The sequence below is a fragment of the Indicator indicator genome, chromosome 9 (assembly GCF_027791375.1).
Source record: "Indicator indicator isolate 239-I01 chromosome 9, UM_Iind_1.1, whole genome shotgun sequence".
Taxonomy (NCBI): domain Eukaryota; kingdom Metazoa; phylum Chordata; class Aves; order Piciformes; family Indicatoridae; genus Indicator; species Indicator indicator.
In genome coordinates this window covers 25,654,201-25,679,923 of record NC_072018.1, presented here as the reverse complement: position 1 = coordinate 25,679,923, position 25,723 = coordinate 25,654,201, and the positions used below count along the sequence as shown (strand labels likewise).

At 37.6% G+C, this 25,723-nt stretch overlaps 1 protein-coding gene across 2 annotated transcripts in view; it reads right to left on the bottom strand.

Moving 5' to 3' along the window:
* The window catches only part of CYRIA (CYFIP related Rac1 interactor A), a 36,943-nt gene that overhangs the window by 8,239 nt on the left and 2,981 nt on the right, over window positions 1-25,723 (bottom strand). The window contains exon 2 of one of the 2 annotated variants that reach the window (XM_054383497.1): window positions 12,502-12,581. In XM_054383497.1, the coding sequence (XP_054239472.1) occupies window positions 12,502-12,571 (70 nt within the window). In that variant the 5' untranslated portion in view covers window positions 12,572-12,581. Of the gene's footprint in view, window positions 1-12,227; window positions 12,301-12,501; window positions 12,582-25,723 lie in introns of those variants that run through there. The other variant, XM_054383498.1, reaches the window with a different exon arrangement.

The following is a 25,723-nucleotide window of genomic DNA, read 5'->3' as shown; positions in this document are numbered from 1 at the left end:
GGTGCATCTGGTCTCGTTCAACATCTTCATCAATGACATTGATGAGGGGACAGAGTGTCTGCTCAGCAAGTTTGCTGACAATACCAAACTGGGAGGCTTGGCTGATACAGCTGAAGGCTGTGCAGCCATTCAGGGAGACCTGGACACATTGGAGAGCTGGGCAAAGAGGAACCTAATGAGGTTCAACAGGGTAAGTGCAGAGTCCTTCATCTAGGAAGGAATAATAAACTGCACCAGTACAGGTTAGGAGGTGATCTGCTTTAGAGAAGCCCCATGGAGAAGGACCTGTGAGTCCTGGTGAATAACAAGTTATCCATGGGTCAGCAATGTGCCCTTGTGGCCAAGGCCAATGGGATCCTGGGGTGCATTAAGAGGAGTATGTCCAGCAGATCGAGGGAGGTCCTCCTCCCCCTCTGCTCTACCCTGGTGAGGCCACACCTGGAGTATTGCATCCAATTCTGGGCTCCCCAGTTCAAGAGGGACAGGGATCTGCTTGAGAGTCCAATGGAGAGCTACCAGGATGATTAAGGGACTGGAGCACACACCCTATGAGGAGAGGCTGAGAGACCTGAGGCTGTTTAGTCTAGAGAAGACTAAGGGGGGGGATTCAATAAATGTCTATAAATATCTGAAGGCTGGATGTCAAGAGGGAGGGGACAGGCTCTTCTCAGTTGTGCTCTGTGATAGGACAAGGGATAATGCATATAAGCTACAACACAGGAGGTTCCACCTCAACATGAGGAGGCACAACTTCACTGTCACAGAGCACTGGAACAGGCTCCCCAGAGGGGTTGTGGAGTGTCCTTCTCTGGAGACTCAAGACGCATCTGGATGTGTTCCTGTGTGACATGTGCTAGATTCTATGGTCCTGATCTGGCAGGGGGGTTGGACTCAATCTTCGGAGGTCCCTTCCAACCCCTAACATCCTGTGAAATAAACTGGTTCACCTTGGAGAGTATGCAAAGAGCAGGCATACTCTCCACATTTCAGATTAGGATAATTTAAGTGTCTCAAGTTACCTATGGACCATGTACAAATGAGATCTTAAATGGCGGAGATTTGCATGTCTGTACCTCTGGAGAAACTGATATTAAAATCCTTCTTATAATCCCATGGCACTCTGAGTCCCATGAGACTGGGAAAATGCAACAAAATATGAGTCTGCTGCTGAATCAGGTGGGTGACAGAGGATACACAGAAGGTGGAGTTACAGAATGCTTTCTTTACTTCAGTCTTTACTGCTAAGGCTGGACCTCAGTCACCAGAAGGGACCTTACCATTTTATTATTATGGGATTCCTTTCATTCTAGAAGTTTTCCCTATCTCGTTTAAAAGATGGAACAAGTCAAAGTAAAAATAAGCTGGGCATTACTAAAAAAAAAAAGTTACCTTTCAAAAAACGAGATAAAGTAGCACCAAAGAGAAAAACTATCCTAAAGAAGAAAATCCCAGGTAGGCCACAGTGGTCACTGAACCAATCCAGTAGTCACTTTAAGTTTACAGTGTTTACTGAGTGGTTCTTTCCCCAAGCTGCAAGAAATCTCAGGTATATGATGTTAAGTGGTCTGCCAGGCTTCTGAGTTTAATGAAGATAGTGGTAATCTTGCTAAACACTTACACACCATAGAATAGAGTAGGGATAAGACAGAAGTCACCTATAAATCAAAATCTGTATTGTAATAGTTGAAAAAAAGTTAATTGAAATAACTTTTTCAGTGAGTATCAAGACACAAAAGAAAATAATTTATTAGTACAGTTCATGAATGTAAAATGTGCATGTTTGGGCCACCTGAAGCATGGGTGGGTAAAAAGGTGGTTTTATAATTTATTTGCTTTAATAAGTATTAGCCACTAATAGAAATGTGTACACTATAAACTGGTCAGCACTTTTCGTCTTAAAAATGGCCTTTTGTAACACACTTGTATTGTTAGTCTCTCAAACATTCCAAATTAATTCTTTTGAAAGATAGGGTGAGGTTGAAAATTTGAAATCCATCAGCTTTCTGTACAATCCCAGCACTTAGGGAATTAAGGAGTAAGAGGAAAACAGGTTGGTAGAAGAGGGAAAGAAAGGGAGGGGAGAGGAAGAGGGCTGCAGCGGCTACAGAGCAACAAGCTTAGCTTGCATTTGCAGAAGCAGTTTAGATTTATGCTCAAAGTGTTTAGCTTAAAAATAAAAGTAGGGAGGATGATTTCAGGCATTTAAAAAAACCCACATGCATCTTATTTATGAAATGTTATGCAAAGAGATGTCCTGGTAAGAACATGGCCTTGTTTCAAAAGGAATTTTACATGAAGATCTTGCCAAAGTGGTCATCTAAAATGCTGCAAACAGTTTGAAAAAAAAACTTTGTATCTTGCTGTTGACAACAACAATAATAAATATCACCTAAAAATAATGTAATTTCTTCACGACAGATACTGGCTTTTAATTTTTGAAGTTTCGTTTTTCTATTCCAACAATACCAAAGCTCATTTCTCTGTTTTGACAAAAAAAAAGAAAAAAAAAAAAGGAAAAAAAAGAAAAAAAGAAAAAAGAAAAAAAGGAAAAATAAAAAAGAAAAAAAAAAAAAAAAGAAAAAAGAAAAAAAGAAGCCGTTCCTGAATCACAATGTAGAATCACTTGCTCATTCCTTATCCCACACCACCAGAGAACCAACACAACCTTAAGCAATAAGAGATCATTTATAAACACTATCTAATCCATACTGAATGCAATCCCTCTCAATAATTAGTTACTGTAATCACTGGACTTAACTGCATTTCAAGTGTGAGTTTTTAGAGCATTTGTAATGAGCATTCAGAGTACGCTGTCTTTAGTAAGACAAAATAGGAAACCCTTTCACCTCTCTTTGCCCAAATGTTTCTAATGTGAACCCTAAGCTTGACAACTAAATGAATCCTCTACCAAATTAATTCAAGAGTCAGATGAAGGTTAATACTTCTATGTACAGCATCTACAAGGAAACATCCATCTAGAAAGCAAAAATTTTAGCTATGGAGAGAAATGTAATTCCATTGACTCCACCAGAAAAAAAACCAAAAAACAACAGAATATGATAATTCATCCATTCCATGAACTAATGCTTTCACCTTTATACTTGGTATATTTCAATGCTTTGGATGGGGCTACAGACTTCCTTAAAAAAAAAGGGGGAGGGGGGGAAGGGAAGCTGGACCCACTATAATCCATTTGTGGACATATTAGTATTTCAGGTGCATGGTGGGGTGCCAAGCTGGAATCCTTCTTTTCTTATAAAAATATCTGTTGTCCATTTCAAAACACCCCCTAACAGCACAAGGTACCTATCTCATTCTTCACCAAGTATGCACTAGAAAACCTACAGAAACTGCTATGTTGGTAAGATGTTAGTACTCATAAGACAAGATTAAATACAACAATATCAATACAAAAACAAATAAAACAGTATCTCAGTAATTAATTTTTATGAAGAGTTAAAACAGTACCAAAAGATGCACTTCTAACCCACGCTTTTCTTTATCCGAAATACAGACCAAACGGCACAGAATTGTATTCCACCCTCAGTCAAACTGTAACAGCTGAAGAGGATTTCTATTGAAGCTGGTCAGTGTTTGCATTTCAGTGAATGTGGAATTCCATCTTGCAAAAAAAAAAAAAAAAAATCCATAGAAAAAGTCCAAAAAAACCCCAAAAGCCTCCCAGAAACCTAAACCCCACCTGGCCTGGACAGCCTAACAAGTAAAACTGTATGTCTTACAGGCTCTGCTTTCAGCTTTTCTTGTTCTGTCCACTGTGGAAGGTGGCCAGTAATTCATAGAATCATAGAATGGTCTGGGCCAGAAGGGACCTCCAAAGGTCACCTAGTCCAACTTCCCCACAGTCAGCAGGGACATCCCCAACTACACCAGCCTGCCCAGGGCCTCATCAAGCCTCACCTTGAATATCTCCAGGGAAAGGGCCTCAACCAACACTCTGGGCAACTTGTTCCAGTGTTCCATCACCCTCATAGTGAAGAACTTGTTCCTGATATCCAGTCTAAATCTGCCTTTCTCTAGTTTGAAGCCACTGCTCCTCATCCTGTCACCCTTATGAACAGTCTCTCTCCTTCCTTCCTGTAGGCCCCCTTCAGGTACTGGAAGGCTGCTATTAGGTCTCCCTGGAGCCTCCTCTTCTCCAGGCTGAATAACCTCAGCTCCCTCAGCCTGTCCTCGTAGCAGAGGTGCTCCAACCCCCTGATCATTTTCATGGCCCTCCTCTGGACCCGTTCCATCAGGTCCGTGTCGTTCCGATATTGAGGGCTCCAGATCTGTACACAGTACTCCAGGTGAGGGCTCATCAGAGCAAACTGGTACAATCATCTCTCTGGATCTGCTGGCAGTGTATCTTTGAATGCAGCCCAGGATGTGATTTGCCTTCTGGGCTGCAAGCACACACTGCCTGCTCATGTCCAGCTTCTTATCCATCAGCACCCCCAAGTCCTTTTCCACAGGGCTGCTTTCTAACACCTCATCCCCCAGTCTGCCTTGACAGTGAGAACTGTTCCGGCCCAGGTGCAGAACTTTGCACTTGCTCTTGTTGAACTTCATGAGGTTCACCTGAGTCCACCTCTCCAGCTTGTCCAGATCCCTCTGGATGCCATTCTGTCCCCCTGGTGTATTAACACTATCACAGAGCTTGGTGTTATCTGCAAATTTGCTGATGGAGCACTCAATCCCACTGTCTATGTCACTGATAAAAACGTTAAACAGTACAGGTCCCAGTACAGACCCCTGAGGGACACCACTTGTCACTGCTCTCCATCTGGACTTCAAACCATTGAGCACCACCCTCTGGATGCAACCATCCATCCTTATCCACTGAACACTCCACCCATGAAATCCATATCTCTCCAACTTGGCAAGCAGGACGTTGTGGGGGACCACGTCAAAGGCCTTGCAGAAGTCCAGACAGATCACATCCATAGGGCATCCCTTATCTACTGACAGAGTCACTTTGTCATAGTAAGCCACAGGGTTAGTCAGGCAGGACCTGCCTCTAGTAAAGCCAAGCTGGCTGTCTTGAATCACCTGCCTGTCCTCCATGTGCCTGAGCACAGCGTCTAGGAGGATCTATTCCATGATCTTCCCAGGCACAGAGGTGAGGCTGAGAAGTTGATAGTTCCTAGGGTCCTCCTTTCTAGTCTTTTTAAAAATGGATGTGATGTTTCCTTTCTTCCAGTCCCCAGGGACTTCACCTGACTGCCAGGACTTTTCACATATCATTGAGAGTGGTCTGGCAACAACATCAGCCAGTTCCCTCAGGACTCTGAGATGCATTTCATCAGGTCCTATGGACTTGTATATCTTCAGGTTCCTCAGCTGATCATGCACCTTTGTCTTTACTTACAGTGGGAGGGACCATGTCACCCTATCTTCAATTTGTGGTCCATCAACACAAGAGAAATGAGGAGAGGGGTTGCCAGTGAAGACTGAGGCAAAAAAGAATCTCAGTCTTCTCCTTGTTTGTTGGTACAAGTTCCCCACTGTTGCTCACTGGGGGGATGCTTTCTTTAACCCTCCTTTTCTGGTTAATGTACCTGTAGAAGCCTTTTTTGTTTTTCTTTACATCCCTTGCCAAGTTCAGTTCCAGCTGTGCCTTTGCCTTGCTTACCTCATCCCTACACAGCCGGGCAATGTCAGCCACTGACAGCAAGTTAGAGAGCATTACATGTATTTTACTGTAAAAATTTAAGTCCTATTTCAGGTTTGTCACTATGATGATTTTTCCCATTCCAATCTGTGACAGAATTAGATTAAAACTAGTTTATGACCTCAGAGAGAACAAAAGGCATCACAATTACAGTGAATCATTTTAGAGGGTATCACAACCTGCTTTATTCCGTAAGATAAAAAGTATAGTATTAGGTAGAAATAGTACCCTACAAGGGATTTTTAAAATTTCATCCTCTCTGAAAGGGCTAGAACAAAGTGAAGCTCCCTAAATTGTTAGTTCTTGCTACAGGCATGGTGCTGTGCCAGGGATATCAATGCCAGGCTTCACTTCCATGGTGCACATGGGAGTGGACAGCCTCTCTCTTACTGAGCTGTAACTTCTTGCTTGGGGCACTCTGCAGTGTTGGAGACAAGAGCTGAAGCTCCTGCAGGCTACATACAGATTACATCTCCAGTCTTGCCACCCATGGAGCAACGGATTAATTAATATCCCATTACACAAAAAAGTGGGCAGTTGGTTGGCTGCCAGACATGTTCTAATAATAGGCACTTTTAATCATACAAGAACAAAGATAATTGAAAAATTCATGAATCATTATGGAGATGAAGCAGAGGAATCCTAGAAAATAAGTGTCCTTCCTTCTTAGGGGAACTGGGATTTTAAATTAGGATCAGGTAACAAGCCCACCTAGCTAAAAAAAGGAACCTGCTCAGGTTAAGCTTTAGAGAGTTAGGGCTTACAAAAGGCATTTGTATGTGGGGAGAAGATAGGGTTTAAGGTATCACTGCAATAATATGTGAGATTTAGTGGTTTAGGTTTAAACCAAAGTTTTGTTACTTCAACCTGCAAATTATTTCCAAGAATTCACATGGAATTATTTATTTTGCCTGAACAAGGTCCTCTATGGACAACAGTAATTGGACAACAGATTTTCTGGGGAAAAAAAAAAAAAAAAGGTACTCATAAGCTGCTATGGAAACAACCTCAAGTATCCAGAATTCATTTACCTGTAACTACTTTAAATAATGTCCATAGGTTTTTTGAACTGACAAAATCCATTTAAAGAGAATTCATCCTATAGGCTTATGAAATTCTGAAATTCAAACTTCTCAAAACTTGGCCCATGCACTCACTCTTCCTAACACTATTTTCCAGATCAGAGACAAAAAGGAATTAAGGTACAGTAAGTGATATATAATCAAATCCAATGAATAGCAGTTTGATTAATAATACCCAAACCCAGATACAAGAGTAAAACACCAATACGGTTCATTTTCCAGAAATGAAGACACTTTTCTTTTCATAAACCTTTTAGGGGACCTTAAAGGAAAAAAAAACAAAAAAAAAAAGAGTAATTTGGCTAAATGTCTATATTTTGAATTTCACTTCAGCGAAAAGGCTTTTTAACCTGCATAGAAGAACAACGTTCTCCATATCACTAGCTTAAGCTACCACAGTTCACAGCTGACTCAAGGCTCAGTTTATCGATCTACAAATTGCCTTTTCTTGAACAGATCCAGTGTAACTGCCTAACTGCTGTATGCTGGAGAGCATACAGAACTGCTTTTGTATACAACATTAATTGAAATTAATGCTGGATTCAAGCTTTTTCAAGTATGACCACAGAGTTACTAAGCTTGGCTCCCATTCTGGAATGAGAATAATGTCAGTAAAAGAATTGCAATTGATGATATAAATAGCTACAAGAGGGGGGGGAAACAGAGATTATCTGAAACAATTTTTATTTTTGCAGCCTATAAGCTATTAAAAACTCAAACCAACAACTGGAAGGTGACATTTTGAATCTTGCCTCTTTTACTTTCATGATTCTTTCCCATGTTTAAGTACAGCACAAGGCAGAATTTGAAACAAGCAAACTCACAGGTGAGAAAAATTTGTTTCTGTGTTCCTGCTTCTACCTTTCCATTTTTCAAGACCTCAAGTACTGCATAGGAGAGAGGTATTGGAGAGACAGTCTAAATATGAAAAAATTAGGCTGGTAAAAAATATGTAAGAGAAAAGTCTTTGAAGAAAATTAACTTGCAATTAAGTATATTCTACAACAACAACAAAAAAAATCCATAATGGAATTTTTCAAAAGATCCAAGACAAGACTGTCCTCCTCATTTTTTCCAATCAAACCAGAATTTTGCTCTGGAGAACAATAATTCACAAGAAGATAAATGAAATTTTGTTGCACAGAACGAGTCATCCTTGCCACGTGTATTAATTAAGGATATGTATTAATTAAGGATAATAAAGGAAAATAGTAACATAAAACCCTACTACAATGATGTTGCTGCGTAGCTTTATGACTAACCCAAGACATCCAAACTGTGCAACCGCTTGCTAGCCTCTCGTGCATTTCTATTCCCATTCAGGCGCTGCTGCTAGGGCTCTTCCAACCCTGCCAGCATCTCCATCACCCTGACTAGCCTGAAAGAGTACTTAACAGGTGGGGGAGTTCTTTGCAAGTTCTTTTTCCACATAGCTATCATTCATTTGTACACTTCAATTCTAGCATAAGGATATGAGACTATGAGATTATGTAACAAAGCATCACTCATGGGATGACTGCTTTGGAGCAGAACAGATTAGACTGACTCTCAAGCTAACACCTTATTTTCTCACTTTCTTCATATAAACACTTGTATTACTTTTGACCAACATCAGTGCATAAAGCCTCTGAGTTTTGAGGCACAGAGAGAAATGGTATGTGCTCTACTCCTGCATAGGAGGAAAAAGGTTGCTTCTGTTTTTTCAAGCAGTATTTGTGTAGCATACTGTACACATAGCAGGAGGAAGTACGTCACACACCCTCCTTTCAGGTACAATACATACCAAATGAAGAGTGGCAAAAAACCCACATCATGGCAGGAGTATTCAATACTCTGCAAACATTTCAGAAGTAGAGCTGACAGATTTGAGATTTCAGCTTATGGCTAATGGAAAAGTCCACAAAAACTAGAAAGCAATTTGCTGATGCAAATAATAGGATAAAACAAACACATCACCTCAATATAAGCCTTGAATGACCAACTGTAGTGATCATTTTCATCCATGAACTCAAAGTGAAATCTTAAGAGCACAGAAAGTCAGGTATCCCTAAAGCACACAGACTGTTACCTATATGTCCACTAACTAATAGAGTCATTTTACACTGTATGATGGCTAATTAAAGGAGATCAAAGCAAGCAACTACAAGCATCCCTTTGACACAGCAGAGTGCCATAAAAACTTATAGGAGTTTATGTCACAAGGAAAATATTTTACTGCAAGTGAAGACAAGGTTCAGGATCAGCTAAAGGATCTTAAGGTACTCAAGTCCATGGGACCTGATGAAATCCATATGCAGGTGCTGAAGGAACCAGCAGATGAAGCTGCCAGGCTGCTTTCCATCATATTTGGTAAATCAAGACAATCCACTGAAGTTCCCCACTGACCATAAAAGGAGAAACCCCTTTTTTTCAAAAAAAAAAAAAAAAAAGGAAGACTTGGGGAACTACAGGCCAGTCAGTCTCACCTCTGCGCCCAGAAAGGTCATGAAGCTGATCCTCCTGGAAACTGCTAATGCACATGAAAAATGAGGAGGTGAAAGGTGGAAGCCAACATCAAGGGCAAATTGTGCCTGACAAATTTGGGGGCCTTCAATGACAAGGTAACAGCATTGATGGACAAGGGAAGAGCAACTATTGTTGCCTAACTGGATTTTTGCAAAGCATCTGACACTGTCCCAACATGACATCTTGGTCTCTAAATTGGAAATACATGGACTTGATGGGTGGACCACTCTGTAGCTAAGAAATTGGCTTGATGATCACACTCAAAGTGTGATAGTCAATGGCTTGATGTCTAAGTGAACACAAGTGACAAGTGGTGCTTCTCAGGGCTTGGTACTGGGACCCGTGCTATTTAATCTTTGTCAGTGACGTGAACAGTGGGATTGAGTGCACCCTCAGCAAGTGTGACAGTGACACCAAGCTGTGTGGTGTGGTCAACATACTGGATGGAAGAGATGCCATTCAGAGGGACCTTGATTGGCTTAGGAAGTATGCTGGTGCCAACTTCATCAAGTTCAACAAAGCCAAATGCAAGGTCCTGCACCTGGGTTGGGACAATCTCAAGCACAAATACAGGCTGGGTAAGAATGGATAGAGAGCAGTCCTGAGGACAAGAACTCAGGGGTGCTGGAGAAGCTCTCATGTGCTTGCAGCCCAGAAAGCAAACCATATACTTGGCTACATCAAAAGAAGCGTGGCCAGAAGGCCGAGGGAGGTGATTCTCCCCCTTTACTCTCATGAGACTCTACCTAAAGCATTGTGTCCAGCTCTGGAGCCTCCAAAACAAGACAGATATGCAACTGTTAGAGCAGGCCCAGGAGAGCCACAAAGGTGATCAGAGGGCTGGAGCACCTCTCCTGTGAAGACAGGCTGACAGAGTTGGTGCTGTTTCGCCTGGAGACAAGAAGGCTCTGGGGAAACCACATAGCAGTCTTCTGGTATTTGAAGGGGGCCTACAGGATAGCTGAGGAGGGACTTTACGAAGGCCAGTAGTGACTGAATAAGAGGTAACAGCATCAACCAGGAAGAACCTAGATTCAGATTAGACATTAGGAGAAATTCTTTACTATGAAGATGGTAAGGAAGTAGAATAAGTTGCCCAGAGAAGTGGAGGCTCCAACCATGGAAGTGTTCAAGGATAGGCTGAATGCGGCCTTGAGCAGCAACCTGATCTAGTAGGAGGTGTCCTTGCCCATGACAACGAGGTTGGAATTAGATGATCTTTAAGGTCCCTTTCAAGCCAAACCATTCTATGGTGATTTTTAACCTTTTTTCTCAGCAGCATCAAACTCACTGAAATTTGGAGATGACAGTTTTGTTCCTCTGTCGGTAGATGTGTCTGTCTAGTGTGCTCATATACTTGCACTAACCACTGGTGACCTGCTGTGGGAGAATGTGCTTCAGTTCTGGGCCATAGTTTTGGGGGAAAAAAAAAAAGAAAAAAGAAAAAACAAACAAACCAAACCAAAAAACAAGCTTCATGGTGAAGGTAATAAACCAGGAACTTTCCCCTTTCACCATCATTCTGCTCTGCCAAGTTTTCCCACTGCCAGATCAACTGTTTCTGCCATGTCTGCAGCTTGGGTCAGGAGCACTTATCATCCTGCACTTGATAGGGCTGATTAAACCTGGAAGGTCAGAGCAGCTGAGAACCTTCATAATAGCTTGGCAAAGCCACAAAGCACTACCAAGCCTTCAAAAGTTTGATAGAAAAGAAGTTACACAGTGTCTTGACACTCAGCATAAAATTCTGAAATTATATAGACAGAAGAGAAAAAAAGGATACAGTACCGTCTCTAAGCTCAAACTAACCTACCACCACTTTTTTCATCATTTAAAACTGATTCTTCATAATGAGATTAAAAAAAAAAAATCTAGATAAGAAGATTAAGGTATGTTCAAAGATAGTCATATATTCTAGCTGTCATCCAAGAAAGCATGTTTGAACAATTTCATGAAATGGAAGTATGTGTTCAAACGACTCACTGGACCAGTGCTTTACAGCGTATTTACACATTTACAGTCTCACATCACATCAGTAACTTTTTTTTCAGAAAAACAATTCAGAAATACATAGTTCAAGAGATGTACTTCAAGGTGATAATCTATGTGTCTGATCACATGAAATTCCTTCTTAAACCATGCTTCAAAACAAAGCTATTTTAAAAGACTGGCTTCTCTCAGAACTTTTTTGTTGGCTTTTTTTTTTTTTTTTTTAGAATAAAGGTATTAAGAGACAAAACATCACACGCTGTTAGCATGTTAAATAAAAAACATCTCATGTAAGTAGAGAAGTAAGATTATACCCATATTTAAGGACCTGATGACCAGTTTTCAAGACAATGATGCCTAGAAGTACATGCAGGAAACCATAACCAGCAAAGTGAAGTAACTTTGAATCAGATATAGAAGTGATAAGGAAATTAGAATGTGAAACATTGTTTTGCAAACTGATAACCATGCAATTAAGAGAGATGCAATCAAGCACATACACTTTGACCACTACTTTTAGAAACTATAATAATCCCAGTGAAATCATCACTGAACCAGGCAAACTAGTGTCACCTCCACTACTTATATTTTTTCATATATATATATATGTGTGTGTGTGTGTGTGTGTATGAAATCATTTCCATTCAAGGAAGCAAGATTTTTTTTTTTAATCTTCATTTGTTAAAGAAAGGTGAGGTCAAGTTCATTCACATATAATTTTAACAATGGCTCATATATGTTCTGAAACTAGTTCAAGACAAACTTTTAATTGCATATCTATCCTTCTGCCCCCTTCTCTACTCAGAATGAAAGTAAGTAATTTTATATGATTTTATAAATATCAAAACGCTATATTCAACTGAAGTGTAATTTGATTTGTTTGCAAATCCCTTTTGAATTGCTTTAGGATGTGTAAGCGCATGCAGATTATTAGGAAATCATAAGCAAAGAAGGCAAGCCAGGCAAGAAGCTTTGCTCACTTTCAAAGTCAAGGAAAAAATTTGGCCCCTGATCAAGCTCTGTGCAAGTGAGAACTTTTAAAAGATTTCCCATTTGGTTCCTGAAAAATAGAAAAGGAAGAGAAGACAAGGAGTCCTGAGTGAACAAATTTCTTTAGAGACAAGGACTTGGACAGATTGTTTTTCACTGGAAAACACACACTGCAAGCAACCAGATTTTAGGAGTTTTTTTCCTCAGTTCACTGTTAAGTCAGGGAAAAGATTCTCTCATTGTTCTGTAATTGTTTGAACTTACTTTCAAAATCCAGGAAAAAATGTGGATAGTTTTCAATTTCCCTGGTAAGGACCTTAAGAAGATTACCCATCCCAGCAAACCTAGTAAATGCAACAAAATCGTAAACAGTTATATACATAAACTTAAAATACTACAACTAAGGGCTTGACACAGTCTGCATCATTTACCAAACATTTTGGCAAGTTCTGGACAATGAGAAACATTTTGATGGTCAATTCTGTGAAATTTATGCATAGGAACAGTGTAAGACCTCCTATAAATACAGAAACAGTTCTATTCAATAAATATGAATTTAAACATCAGTATTACATCACGGAGTGCAAACAGATGAGTTTGTTTACTTAGCAAGAGAAATAAAGTTAGAACTCTGTATTTGTAAGATTACTGAATACCGTTCTAGAGAAAAAATGAGGCCTTAATCCTTGTTTTTGATTCTTTAGTGCAAATCCATGTTATTTAATGAAAATAACTTAAGGAAAAATAACCTAATTGTTTGTAATCAGTAAGATTTTATAAAATATTACTATAAACATCTATCAGAAAGCAAATCTAAAAAGCCTGCTCTTTTTAACCTTTAAAAATGTATGTATATATGTGTACTTTGGGAAAAAAGTTTCAAAGTCTAATTTTTTATCTGTTATTTCTGATCTTGGAAGAGCCTTTACATTTCAAGTTATGAAAGACTCCCAAAAGTGACCAATTTTCAAAAAAACAATTCTCTATGGAAGACAAGAAAGAAGGCTTTTTGCCAGTACAGTTCTTAGCAAGATACATTATTCTAAAACTATGCCAAAGTATAGCTTTCTTGGGCAAACCTAAAACTTTTCCTCAGATGAACATCAGATGCGAGCTCCAACAGCCATGGTTTAGGGTACTCAGAGTATTTATCTTTGAATCAAAAATCAGTTTTCAATCAGAGTTTTAAATCTAAAATTACCTTTTTCTACATCCCTCAAGGCAGACCTATTTATCCTTGTATGTGTTTTTCATGGCTTCGTGGCTCTCTTCTGAGAGATTTTTTTTAGTTTAACTCTTTTCCCACTCAAGAAAGCAGACCACAAAGAAATATTCTAAGCATGTGCATGGCTGATACTCCGTATGAGGAGACAAGGTTTTTTTTTCAAATTTTCTCTCAGGCATTATAGAAGAAAAAGTATCATCAACCCTAATTTCCATATGGATATAAAGGATTTATTTCTATACCAAGAAAAATCAGGAAGGTAACATAAGGCTTGGAGATTTCAAAATAGACATAGTCAATCCATAAAATGATACATATTTTATCAGCAATCCGTTCCGAGCATGCAGTTTCGTACGGATCAGGGTTTTGTTAGACAAATGGTTTTGTTTTGCATTAAGTATTTCCTCAAAATTTTCTCTCCAGAACAAATCCAGTGAGCCGACTGTCAAGCCCTTTACAGTTAGCAACATCTTGCATATACAATATCAAAACATGAAGAAACATCCTCCATTATTCATCAAGTCACATCCATTTATATGCAGGAAAAAAAAACTTATGGCTTTACTTTCAGGACAAGACCTGCACTCTATGAACTGAGTCTGACTTTCTGATTAGCCTACAAGGGGAAAAAACATGTAAACAACACAAAATGGATTTTATACAGCATTAAAACTTGTATCTTCAATAATTTCACACTTTTATCACACTGGTATAAAACATTTTAACAGCATCAGATAAAAGGAATTAGATAATGTGCATACACTTATTTTTATTTTCATACCTTGACAAAAATAATGTTTATTCATATGAAATACTATCACAATCTAAATTACTGACTTAGTTTGGATTCTTCACTTTCAACTTTCTGAGACATATCTTACCTCATTGCCTTCAATCTTCACAGAGTATCCAACCATTTCTTCTACTGCCAAAGTTAGCACTGCATCCAGAACTGGTTTAGTTGTTAGCATGATTTGAACAGCAAGGAAGCCTTTATGCCAAGAACCTGAGGATATGCTCCTTCATTTGCATTGATTAGCTTGAGGTCATGTGCCCAAGCTCTGGTTTCTGATCCTTCTTACAGAAGAACAGTACACAACAGCTCTGGAGATTTCTACATATGAAACAAGAACCCTGCCATAAACCTTATACCCATTTTCATGGTCAGCCTGCATTTTCTAATGATCTTGAAAGCACTGATTTGACACAATCTAGTTCCAATGAAAATCAGCTTAAAAATAGTAGTGTTCAACAACATCTAGAAGATATGGTTCAGAAGACAGCTGCAGAAATGCTTTACCTCTTTATGATTTGAAGTAATTTCTTTGTTTTCATAACTAAACTAAACGCAAGATCTAGTTCCAAGAAACTGTCACCTTAAACTACAGTTCATCATTTAACACTAAGCTTTTAACTCTGTATTAAAAGGCCACCTCTTCCCTTAATGGAAGTGCTAATAAACATAATTCCTTGCCCTAGACTGAACCATTTTTTTTCTATATAGCTTGCTGCTTCACAGTACTTAGATCTTCCAAACTGTCTTTCCCTTAAAACTCTAATAATGTATTCCAAACCTCAGGAACTGCAAGTGACTTCCAGGATAATTTTTAATGAGATTTCCAAGTAACTAATGACATAAATTCTGAGTAGGTCAGTATATATGCTCTGATTGCAACAGAAATACAAATAACAGCTGATGCACAGAATCAAATCAGAAAGCTTTAATTAAGAGCCTAAAATACCATTTAATTACACTGCAAGGCATTTATTTACTGTAAAATCAGTTTAAGAGTTCAGATGAGATTCAATCCATATACAAAAATGTTGCTGTTGAAGCATTCCTACATGATAGCAGCTTCTCTTTAGTGTTCAAATCCCTTAAAATTCCAACTTTTAGCAGTATGCTTTAAAAATGATGACATACTAACACAATTATGTTTGCATTTAAGTGTTTTCTAAATCATTACAGCTTATCCCAAGATACTATCTAAGTATATAGAAAATACTTTCTAAGTTATTGCTGACAGTTTAAAGCACATTACTTGATTTTTGATGGTCAACATTTAATGAGTGGCACACAGACATAAATAAACTGTAAAAATGAACAAGAAGGCACACTTAGCATTTTGCATTGTATATACCATTAGCCATGAGTATATTTAAAACTGTTGAGCTTTGAACAAAATCACACATAAACACATCACTCTGTCTCAAAAATTTGACATTCTAGAGGCATTATCCAAGATAGGAAAATAAATTCCTTCTCTGTCATCAAACAAGTCAGTTTATAAGTAAAATACTACCCTTCCCAAAAGAAATCAAAATGCACCCCATCAAACCTGCCATGGATTTTATACACATATCCTGAAAATATCTTGAAATACCTATTTATTACCTACTGAAATGGAATTTTGAAAATTTATTAAATGTTCACAAGCTGAGTATTATCAACTAAATACTGCATGACCAATGCTAAGTATTACATTCTTTAACTCTTCCTTAAAATCTTTGTTTAAACACTGTTTTAAGGAATGATATAATTTTAACATTTATTTTAAAATGATAACTACATTACTATATAAGCTGCTAGAGAAGTACACATTTATTCCTTCTTCCTTTACAGGTGTTAGTATCAACACAAACCCATTAGCACCAATAAATATTTAAACCTGTGTGAAATGCTATGTTAAATCCTCTGTTAAACACTGTGTTAGTGAAAAAGCACAAGTTCACCAACTCAACCCTTTGCTGCTCATCAGTGCTCCTTTGCCAGATCCTGTTTCCTAAATCGGACAGCTTACATAAACATAGTCTAAAAGGCTTTTGTCAAAATGAGCTGGATCAGCAAATACCTACTGCTTAAACTCATTTAGATCACTCCAACAAAGCGGGGCTGGAAGCTTCTCAGAAGCAGCTCCATTGGGAGGTTCAGGAGAAGCAGAGGCTCCCAAGTTCAGGAGTTGCAATAAATGATCAGGAATGGTAACATTTAATGACACATCTACATGGGTGGAGACAGGAATCCATTTTGCAGTGTGTACTCTACTAAGCATATTAGTGTCATTAATGCAGTGTAAATGACCTTACTGCATGACTAATTAACAGTGGTTTCAAAAAAAAACCACCAGCATCTGAACTCAAAGATCCTGCATGTCAAAAGCACAATTCCATATTGTTGTGATATTCACCTAAAGAGTTTGCTGGGGTGCATGAAAGGAAATAGCAGAAGTGCAAGACTCAGGAAACAGGGTTGTTCTGCATTTTTAATTAATTCCTTAACAGAAGTTTCTTAAGAATTATAATCCACTGTGTCTTCTGAATGAAACCCTGTATCACACACTGGGTTGTTTGTTTTTTGTTTCTTTGGGATTTTTTGTTGTTGTTGGAAGAAAAAGGAAGATATAAAAATATTCTAAAATTGCATTTGCCAACTCTACTAACCCATCTAATCTGTTAAAATATTTGTGTAAGACTAGCTACAAGAAAGCTGGAATGCTGCAGTGCTCAAAAGTCTTACACAGAGTGAAGGTACAGGCAGAGACAACATCACTTTGATATGGGTGTCCCACACACACAGCCCCTACTTCTCCCTTCCACTGTCTGCACCTCAAGGGAGTTCTGCAAGGCTCAGGCAACAGAGCAGGCTTATTATAGGCAAGAACATGGGAATATCATTGCTGTAAAAAGTAGAGAGCTGATGTCAGGAACAGCCAAGGACATCACAATTTATGTTCACAGGAATGTTGTAAAATCATTGGAGTTAGGGGTGGGGTTATCTAGATACCAAACCATGAATGGCAGCAGCTTTGTCACTCTGCACAGATGTTTGTCTAATCTATTCCTACAGCTCTTCAAGCTTAATCATGATAGCTCATGTTCTATTATACCTGACCAGTCTGACTGCCCTTCTTGGAAATCTCTCCACGTGGTCCAAATTTCAGTGGGTTATGCAACTGTTATACATACAGCGCTCCACATGCATCTAAGTATGGTGTCAAATGCAATGAAGGAATTTCATCTTGCAGAACTGTTTTACACATCCTTCAAATATTATTTGCATAGTTTTATATTACCCATCATTTTCCTCTCTGTATTTTGGCAATTCCACAATCCTGCTTCTATATACAGCACATGCTACTTGTCCCCACCAAACTCCACAGTAGTTTAGTAGACTCAATTATGTACATACATGTTAATTTTGAAAAGAATTATCCCTCTACAGACTTTTTTTTTTTGCATAAGCATAAGACTGTGCTATTATATTAAGAAAAAAAATGTCAAAAATAGTCAGACATTTGTGTTTGTGAGATACTAATTGAAAAAAAAAAATCTCAAACATATTTCACAGTGAAGTACCTAGAGTATTCTGTAGCAAGGCATAGATGAGGGGAAAAGCACATTTCTTGAGTTCTTTTCAGAGGGCAAACGATATTCATTTTCCAGAAACAAACAAAAAAAAAACCTAATTATTCCTAACGTTGGTCTCTATATACTGCATTTATAAGATTTCTATAACTTAAGTAACATAGTCACAAGAATCAACTTACACACACAACTGGTAAAAAAAGCAGTGCCACACATTCCTTAAGCAGGTGAAGCATAAACAGACAAAACAAACATAACCACACAAACAAAGCCTAACAAAAAATCAAACCCAAAAAACATGTAAAGAAATGAGGAGTAAAGAGAATAAAGTTGCTCAAGGTTAAAGTAACCCAAGATAAAATAATTAGTCCTGCTTTGAGCAATTATTTTATTATAGTTCCTAGATAAGCAACAATTCAATCCAAGAAGCTTTTGCTGTTAACTGATACAGATTGCAGGACACAAAACCCCATTAGAAAAGGCGAGGCAAGTAAAAGGCAATAATAAATGGTCTGTAATGACAAATGCATTTCACTGATCATAAAATGTTAAAAGAGCTGGCCAATAAATTAGTGCCTGTAGCCCCAAGGATTAGAGCGCTTGGCTCACGGTTCCACTAAAATCAAAAGGTTAAAAAAAAAAGTTACCTCAGATGAACTTGTAACTTAAGGGGGTTTAAGGGGGGCATTTTTCTATACGCCAACCCTCACACCTGAAGCTACTTTGAACAGAACTGCTATATATTTTCCAAGTGTATAACATCAGAAGAGCCATCATTAAAAGGATGATAATGAGGCAATCAGAATATCTGGATTCCAATTCGTAAGTTCTAATAAAAAACCCCAAACAAACCCAAACCCTAACAAAAAATGCAGAATGGAAGCCAGTTATTAGAATGAAATTCTATCTGAAATTAAGAAAACACTGCTGCACTTTGATCCTTTTACCTGAGTGTGTAGTAATTACAGTAACCTAGCTTGAATTTGGCATCACAGGCATAAATGCTTGCAAACAAAACAGGGACATAACTTCCCTGTACACAATAAATGGAGCCTCTATCAATTAACAGTGTTAGGTAAGCAAAGCAGAATACTAATGTTTACCAAATTGATACACAGGAGAGAGCTGCCTTTAACAAACCAGAACAGGTTTGATGACTTCAAGTGTTTCTTCCTTCAAAACAAAAACCACATCATTTTTTTCCCAAGGTGGAGTTTCACTTAGTTCTCCCAAACCCTTGTAAGAGAAGTGTAGCCACATCATCCTCTTCTGCTTAAAATTTCCTTAACCTTGTCTTGTCTCACAAAAAAAAAAAATATTCTAAGGATTTGGGCATCTGAAAAGGTATCTGGTTTCAATGGTTTTGGATATAAGTGCAAAATCTATTACTGGTTATATACATTCTTAGACACAGAATCAGAAGCAGGAAAAAACAGAAGAAACACACTGCTGCTCCTTACTGCCTTTTAATGACTGCCAATTATTCAGACTTCTGACTATGTCACAGAGTATTCTGTACTATGCTCACAGAAAATCCACTGCAAGTGTCTGAAAAAACAACATGAAGATCTTCATATTCTAGTTCTTCATGCAACGCTAGTAAAGACTTTCCTCAAAGATATTTTATTTTCAAGGTATTGCTTGTGCCAGCTGATAATGGGAATGTCTTTCCTTGTTAACTTTGTTATTCATCTACTTTACTCCTCTTTTTAATACATAAATGCCCAAAGAGCACTTCTAATCTCAGTCAAACCAGACACAAATCTGCCAGTGACTGGATTTCTTATTGCATATTTGCTAGTGATCTACTATGAATATGTCAGGATGCAAGACATAATTCATTTTGCCAGGTAAATTTGTACTTCTGGTTTGAATGGTAGTAATTTAGAAGACAGAACTCTGAAGTAGCTTCAATACAAGTAGTCTTTTCCAGAAAAGGGAAGTCAAACAATGTCTTAAAATACTAAGCAGATAATTAATTCTGATCAAAGTAAAATATGGTCATTAAGATAGTTATATGTATCAATAGCTAAAGATTACAGGAATTAGAAGATGAAATGTGGATCTTTGTAGGGATTAGTTGCTATTAAGTTTAAAATACTTCAATTTGTGTGATAGTGGGCTTGGGCTTATTTAATATCTCGTTATGCAAAATAAGATGACTTGCTGACCAGTCTTGTTTGATGATGCTGTTCATGGAGAGAGAGTTCCACTAGGGGAAAAAATATTAAAAAAATATACTGTAAATAGACTGGAATACTTTTTTTTTAAATCTGAAATTTAAAAAGATAAAAAGTTCCTTAGTGCAGGTATCACTCCAAGAAAGAAATTAGAGAGATTGCCTAGTCCTAAGAAGGTGTTAATGAAGATTTTGCTGAGCTATATAGGCACCTGAGCAACAGAATTGGGCAAGAAGCTTCAGCTTCTTAATTAAAGAGAAAAAGAGAATACTCTTTTAAAATATGCACTAAACTAGAAGGGAATTACCCTATTCTGGAAAACAGGACCAGAATTTAAAAGCACTCTGATCAACTAGAGGTACTACCCAGAAGAAATTCAGTAAATACAAAAGTAAAATACTACACTCAGTTAAAAAACAAATCAATGCCATAAATGCAGATGGATTGGTATGCAGAAAGACTGAGAAAAAAAAAATTAGTCATTATACTGGACTACAAATCAAACATAAAGCAGGTAAGGGAATTGCTGAACTTGAGAATTTTTCAAGGATTGCTCTCATAGTCAAGGGTACTGACTATTGAACTAGAACAGATCTTCAAAACACTAGTCTAACCTGTAATCATGCAGGAGTTAAAGAAAACTATAAATTTCAGTAAAGGCTACTTTTTTTCTTGTGTCATCTTTTAATTCCTTCTGATAATATTTTATTACTTCCTTTTATGTTATACTCAATTCATTAAAACATACAGGGGCGGATGGCCTATCTTGAAAATTGCATTTAGTTATTAGGCAAGCATACTAACCCTCTTAATGATGCAACTATATTCCTTATTTTGCATTGCATTCTTAGTAAATTTATTTTCAAATAATGTGTTTTGCTTACACAGAATGGCAAAAATAAAAAAAAAAAAAAAAAAGAGCTTCTTTGTCCCAACACTGAGCTGGTAAAAACTCTCAACATTTTTTTGGGTATATTAACATGTCTGGTATTCGCCTATGATGACAAATAAGGAAGAAGCACTGTGAATGGTGCTGAATTAAATCCATCCTTTTAATTAAAAGCTAGATTTTTTTGTAAATTAAAATGAAAATAACATACTGACCCTGACAGGCTCCAGTGATTAACTCCAATCACTACTGGAAGCAATTCATAATTTAGCAGTGAAATTTGCACGGCAACTTTTTACGAAGACAATAAATTTGATGACAGTAGTGACTTCACATCCCACTTCTACTTTGCTATAAAATCTATTTTTAGCCAATGGACAAATTTGGGTTAAGATTAATCACAAGTGCAGTTATGATCCAGTTTTCTCCCTTCCCCATTACGAGATGCAGAAGCCTACAGAGGCCCATTATACAAAGAAAACAAGAGCATTGTTCGACCATGTGAGCTAAGTCAAACACAGACACAAAAGCGGACATTATACGGTTGTTTTGACAACCCCACTGTGCTGCGGGGTGGATTTCCTGCGAAGCAGCCTCGCGAAGCCCGCAGCGCAGCCCCGCAGCGCAGCACTCTCCTCGCAAGGCCGTGCGCGGGCGCCCTCTGCTGCCATGGGGCCGCTCCCGCCACCTATGGCACCCCCTGCTGAGCCTTGGCCCGGCGCCGAGCTGCAGACCTACAGGACATGGCACAGGTTGTGACACAAAGCACAGGGGCACCAGTCCACGCTCTACGTAAAAACTGGCTAACTCATCTGAAAAGCTGACACGGAGAGAGTCACATCCAAGAGATTCTTACTACCTGTGTTGAATGCTCCTGTTCCGAAGGCAAATCGCATCTTTTAGAGCTAGAAACTATAGAAAGGCACTACACATCCAGGTTTAGAGCAAAATTTACTAAATTTCATTTTTGCATAAAAAGGACCTAAGAAGCTTGTTTCATTTTAAATTGTAACTGACTCTCCATTCACATGTAAAATACACAATCATAAAGGCTATGTTTCACTAGTTTCTAGGAAAATTTCAAGTAATAAACAACAGTTAATTTACAAGTATTTTAGAATCTTGGTTGAAAACTTAAATTGTGTAAAAACCGCAGATGAATGCACACAAATATGCTGCACATATACCCATGTGAACACAGATGTGGAAACAAGCACCTTTAACCAAGAACTGATTCAAGTTGCTTGCTAGGGGAAAAAGATTAGAATTGCAACAAAACCAAGACTAAAGTATTTTCCTTAACCACAGCTTTCCATTTGCTGACTCAAAGCCACCTACTCTAGATATCCAGCAGTTGTACAACAGCACAGCATTCAGAGGTACAGGAAAGAAGCATACTAGGGTGATTTCAGCACTGATGGAGTCATAAAATTTGGGCTCCTCTTAATTCATGGATTAGATAATGTCAGTTCTTTGGAGGATGGGATGAGGCAGAACAACTCTTGATTTATTCCAATTTCACTATAAATGTAATTTAAACAATTTGCTGAAAAATATTACTACATAAACCAACAGAAGTATTTGTATTGTCTTTCAGCCTTCCACCACTGAAACATACCTGGAAATTGAACTATGTTTTCTTCCTTCCCCTCTGAGCCAATCATTGCTTTAGTTGCAATTTATTGAACTGACTTACTAATAAAAGTAGCGTAAGTGATAACTTCAGAAAAGCCTGAGAGATTATGGAAAAAATGCTCAGTAATTGAAAATTATCAGCACTGATAGGAAGTAATGGAAATTTCTTAAGGGGAGGAGGGTGGAAATGAAAAGGAATGGCAAGACCTAAATAACTGTATGTTTCAAGAGCAGAAAAACCTTTTCCATTAAAAAAAAAAAGAAAAAGAAAAAGCCATTAAATTCCCAAGGGTACTACTGCTTTATTATAGAATGGATATTCTGTTTTGATACACTGATACTAGAACATATATACATACACAATCTAAACCATACACATGCATATATATTGGTCAAAGATAAAACATTTGCACTTTTAGATATTTAAATTTTATATCAAATGACACCAAGTTATGAATACTACCATCCAAACTACTTAGCAAAGAAGAGTCTTTACAAAAAGAATATACTCAAGAAGTAATAATTGTACATGACAGTGGTGGAATCTATCTCACCTTTCTGACCTTCTAAAATAGAATTATTTGAAGTATACAAAAGTTCAACTAAAGTAGAGCCCAACCCAGTCCTACACTCTGCTTTTGTGTACTCCTTCCACACTGTCATTCAAACCCAGACACTAACTACTTTCAACCAGGCCCTCCTCATTGAGTTCGTAAAAGAATTGGCTTGTTCTAGTTCAGAGTTTGCCCAGCCACCAATCTTCCAACCACAAGGACCAAAACAAAGTATTGCCCAAATCACCAAAATCATCAGCATACATTTCACTAACCTAAAGAACCAGTGCAAGAATACCAAGACCACTGTTTAATCTTTTCAGTCAAATGAAATATTCAAATAGGAAGATCCTAATTTTTTTCTATAAGAAGTTTGAAATTCTGTAATAAATGATTCTAACAGGAATTGGCTAACATCTTCCTAAAATGGGGTTGATAATGAAGGATTCTTTGAAAACATGTGATGATCATGATGAAACATGCTATGAACATGATGAAATAGCTGGTCTGCCATCTGACTCTGTTTTGAAAAGAGGCTGCAGTTAAGGCTGTTATCCACTAAGTGGCATTATCAACTCAAACATCAAAATTTGACATAAAGAATCATAGTACAGTGCACTTTACCTCCTACAAACTAACTGATGGAGAACATTTTCTTTGGATGATTAGTCAAGTTTATTGTAAGTTTAGGCATAATTCCAAACAGTCAACTGTAGTAGTAAACCAGTATTACCAATTTATTTTTCACATCAAGACATTTGAATTAGCAGGATGGTCAGATTAAAAATAAAAATATTATGATATACACATTAAATGAACAACCAAAATATGTGAGTAATATCAACTCAGATCAGGCACATAAATATATAACAAGGCATTTTAAAAGAGCTGGGGTTTCAGAAGTGCTGCAGACCAACAATTCTAGTATGCTGTTGTGCAGTGTGAAATTACCAAACGTCACACCAGGTGTTTACTTGACTTAAGATAAAACACTTCCAAAAAAGTAAATATAATAGATTAGATAAACTTATGCTAGCTGATATTAGAATGTATTACAAAGAATTCCAATAATTGGAAAAATATGACATTTCACTAATTATTAGTGAAGTATTAGTTTTCAAAATATTCCTTAAGGATTAATGACTGTAAATATGTTTATTGATAAATATTTACTGGAAAAAGGCATTTAAAAACAGTATAAATACAGGAAAATGTATCAGAACAGAGCTCTCATCTAAAAATAACACCACCACCCCTATTTCTGGTCTTTTATCACTGTCAGTTTGTTCATACACAAACAACTACTGAAAATTAAGTGGGGGGGTGTTAAAAAAAAAAAAAGTCACTCTTACTGTACACAAGAGCATAGAAAAATAAAATGAGCAACTACTTCTGTCTCTCTGCCTCACCAAAGCATGTATTTTAAGCTTGTGAAATGTCCTGTACATGCACTCAAAATTCAGAGCATGCTTCAATGTTATAAGGATTGGATATTTCTGGGTTTTTTTAAGTGATTCTTTTTCCTTGCTGGTCACAGAGGAATTGCATTAGGACACAGTCCTTTTTCACTGTATCCGCCTACGACAAACATTTGCTGCAAGTCAGTGACTCCAAAACCAAATTGTTTACAATTAACTCAGAAAGTCATTTAAAAATATTGTTTCTTTGTTCCAGTTGGAAAGAGAGAGAGTCAGATGTGTGGCTTGTTGATCTTGCTCTTTTCTGACCTCTGAGTGTAGGAAGAACTGCAGCTGAGGAAGCAGTCAGCAAATTGTGTTAATGAAGGTGAACATTGAGGGGAAAAAAAAAAGGCATGCTGGGTTTTTTTTCAGGAAACAAATATTTTTGAAGGAGTTTTGTATAAAAAAGTAATAATACAAAGCATTATTTTTTGCTAAATGTGAAAAAATAGTAATACTAAGCATTACCTTTTGCTGTATGTGAAAAGTTAAAGCCTTTGATTCAGGAGAAGCCAATAAAGTATGTCTTTCACTACTGTTCAAAAATTCTACCCTTAATTTCAAGAACTTCATGAAGGTTTGCTGCTGTAAATTAGCAAATATCATTAACACCTGCTGGGAAACCATCCTCCTTTAAGAATGTAAAATTCAGGAAAAACATTTTAATTTTAGGCTCTGACTGCGTCACAGTCTATCACTATAGACCAAAATCAGCTGAATTCCAGATTGTCAGTGTGCCTGCTTCTTTGGAAAGTACATCTGGCCGACACCACAAGGCAACCAGCTACAGTTGCCACAGTACCTTTCTTCACATTTCTCCCAGAAGCACATTTATGCATTATATCTGTACAACACCTGTCAGTGAATTAACTAGTAATCTGTGTTGAAAACTTCATTACATGGAACTCCTTGTAACAGTACAGAACACGCAAGTTATTCTATGAGCATAAAAAAATCCCAATCTCCCAAATACTGCACAGTATCAGATGTGAAACAGTATCTTGTTTCTGAACTTTGGATCATTCCCTAACAAAAAAAAAAGTCTAAAATGCATTCTGAAGTTCTGTGACAACACTGCTCCTCATTTTATCAAGGTAGCTAAGAAGTTAGTAGAAGTTATCAAGGTTTGAGGTGATACCTAAGGATACATCTGCATGTGAAGCACAAATTCATTCCAG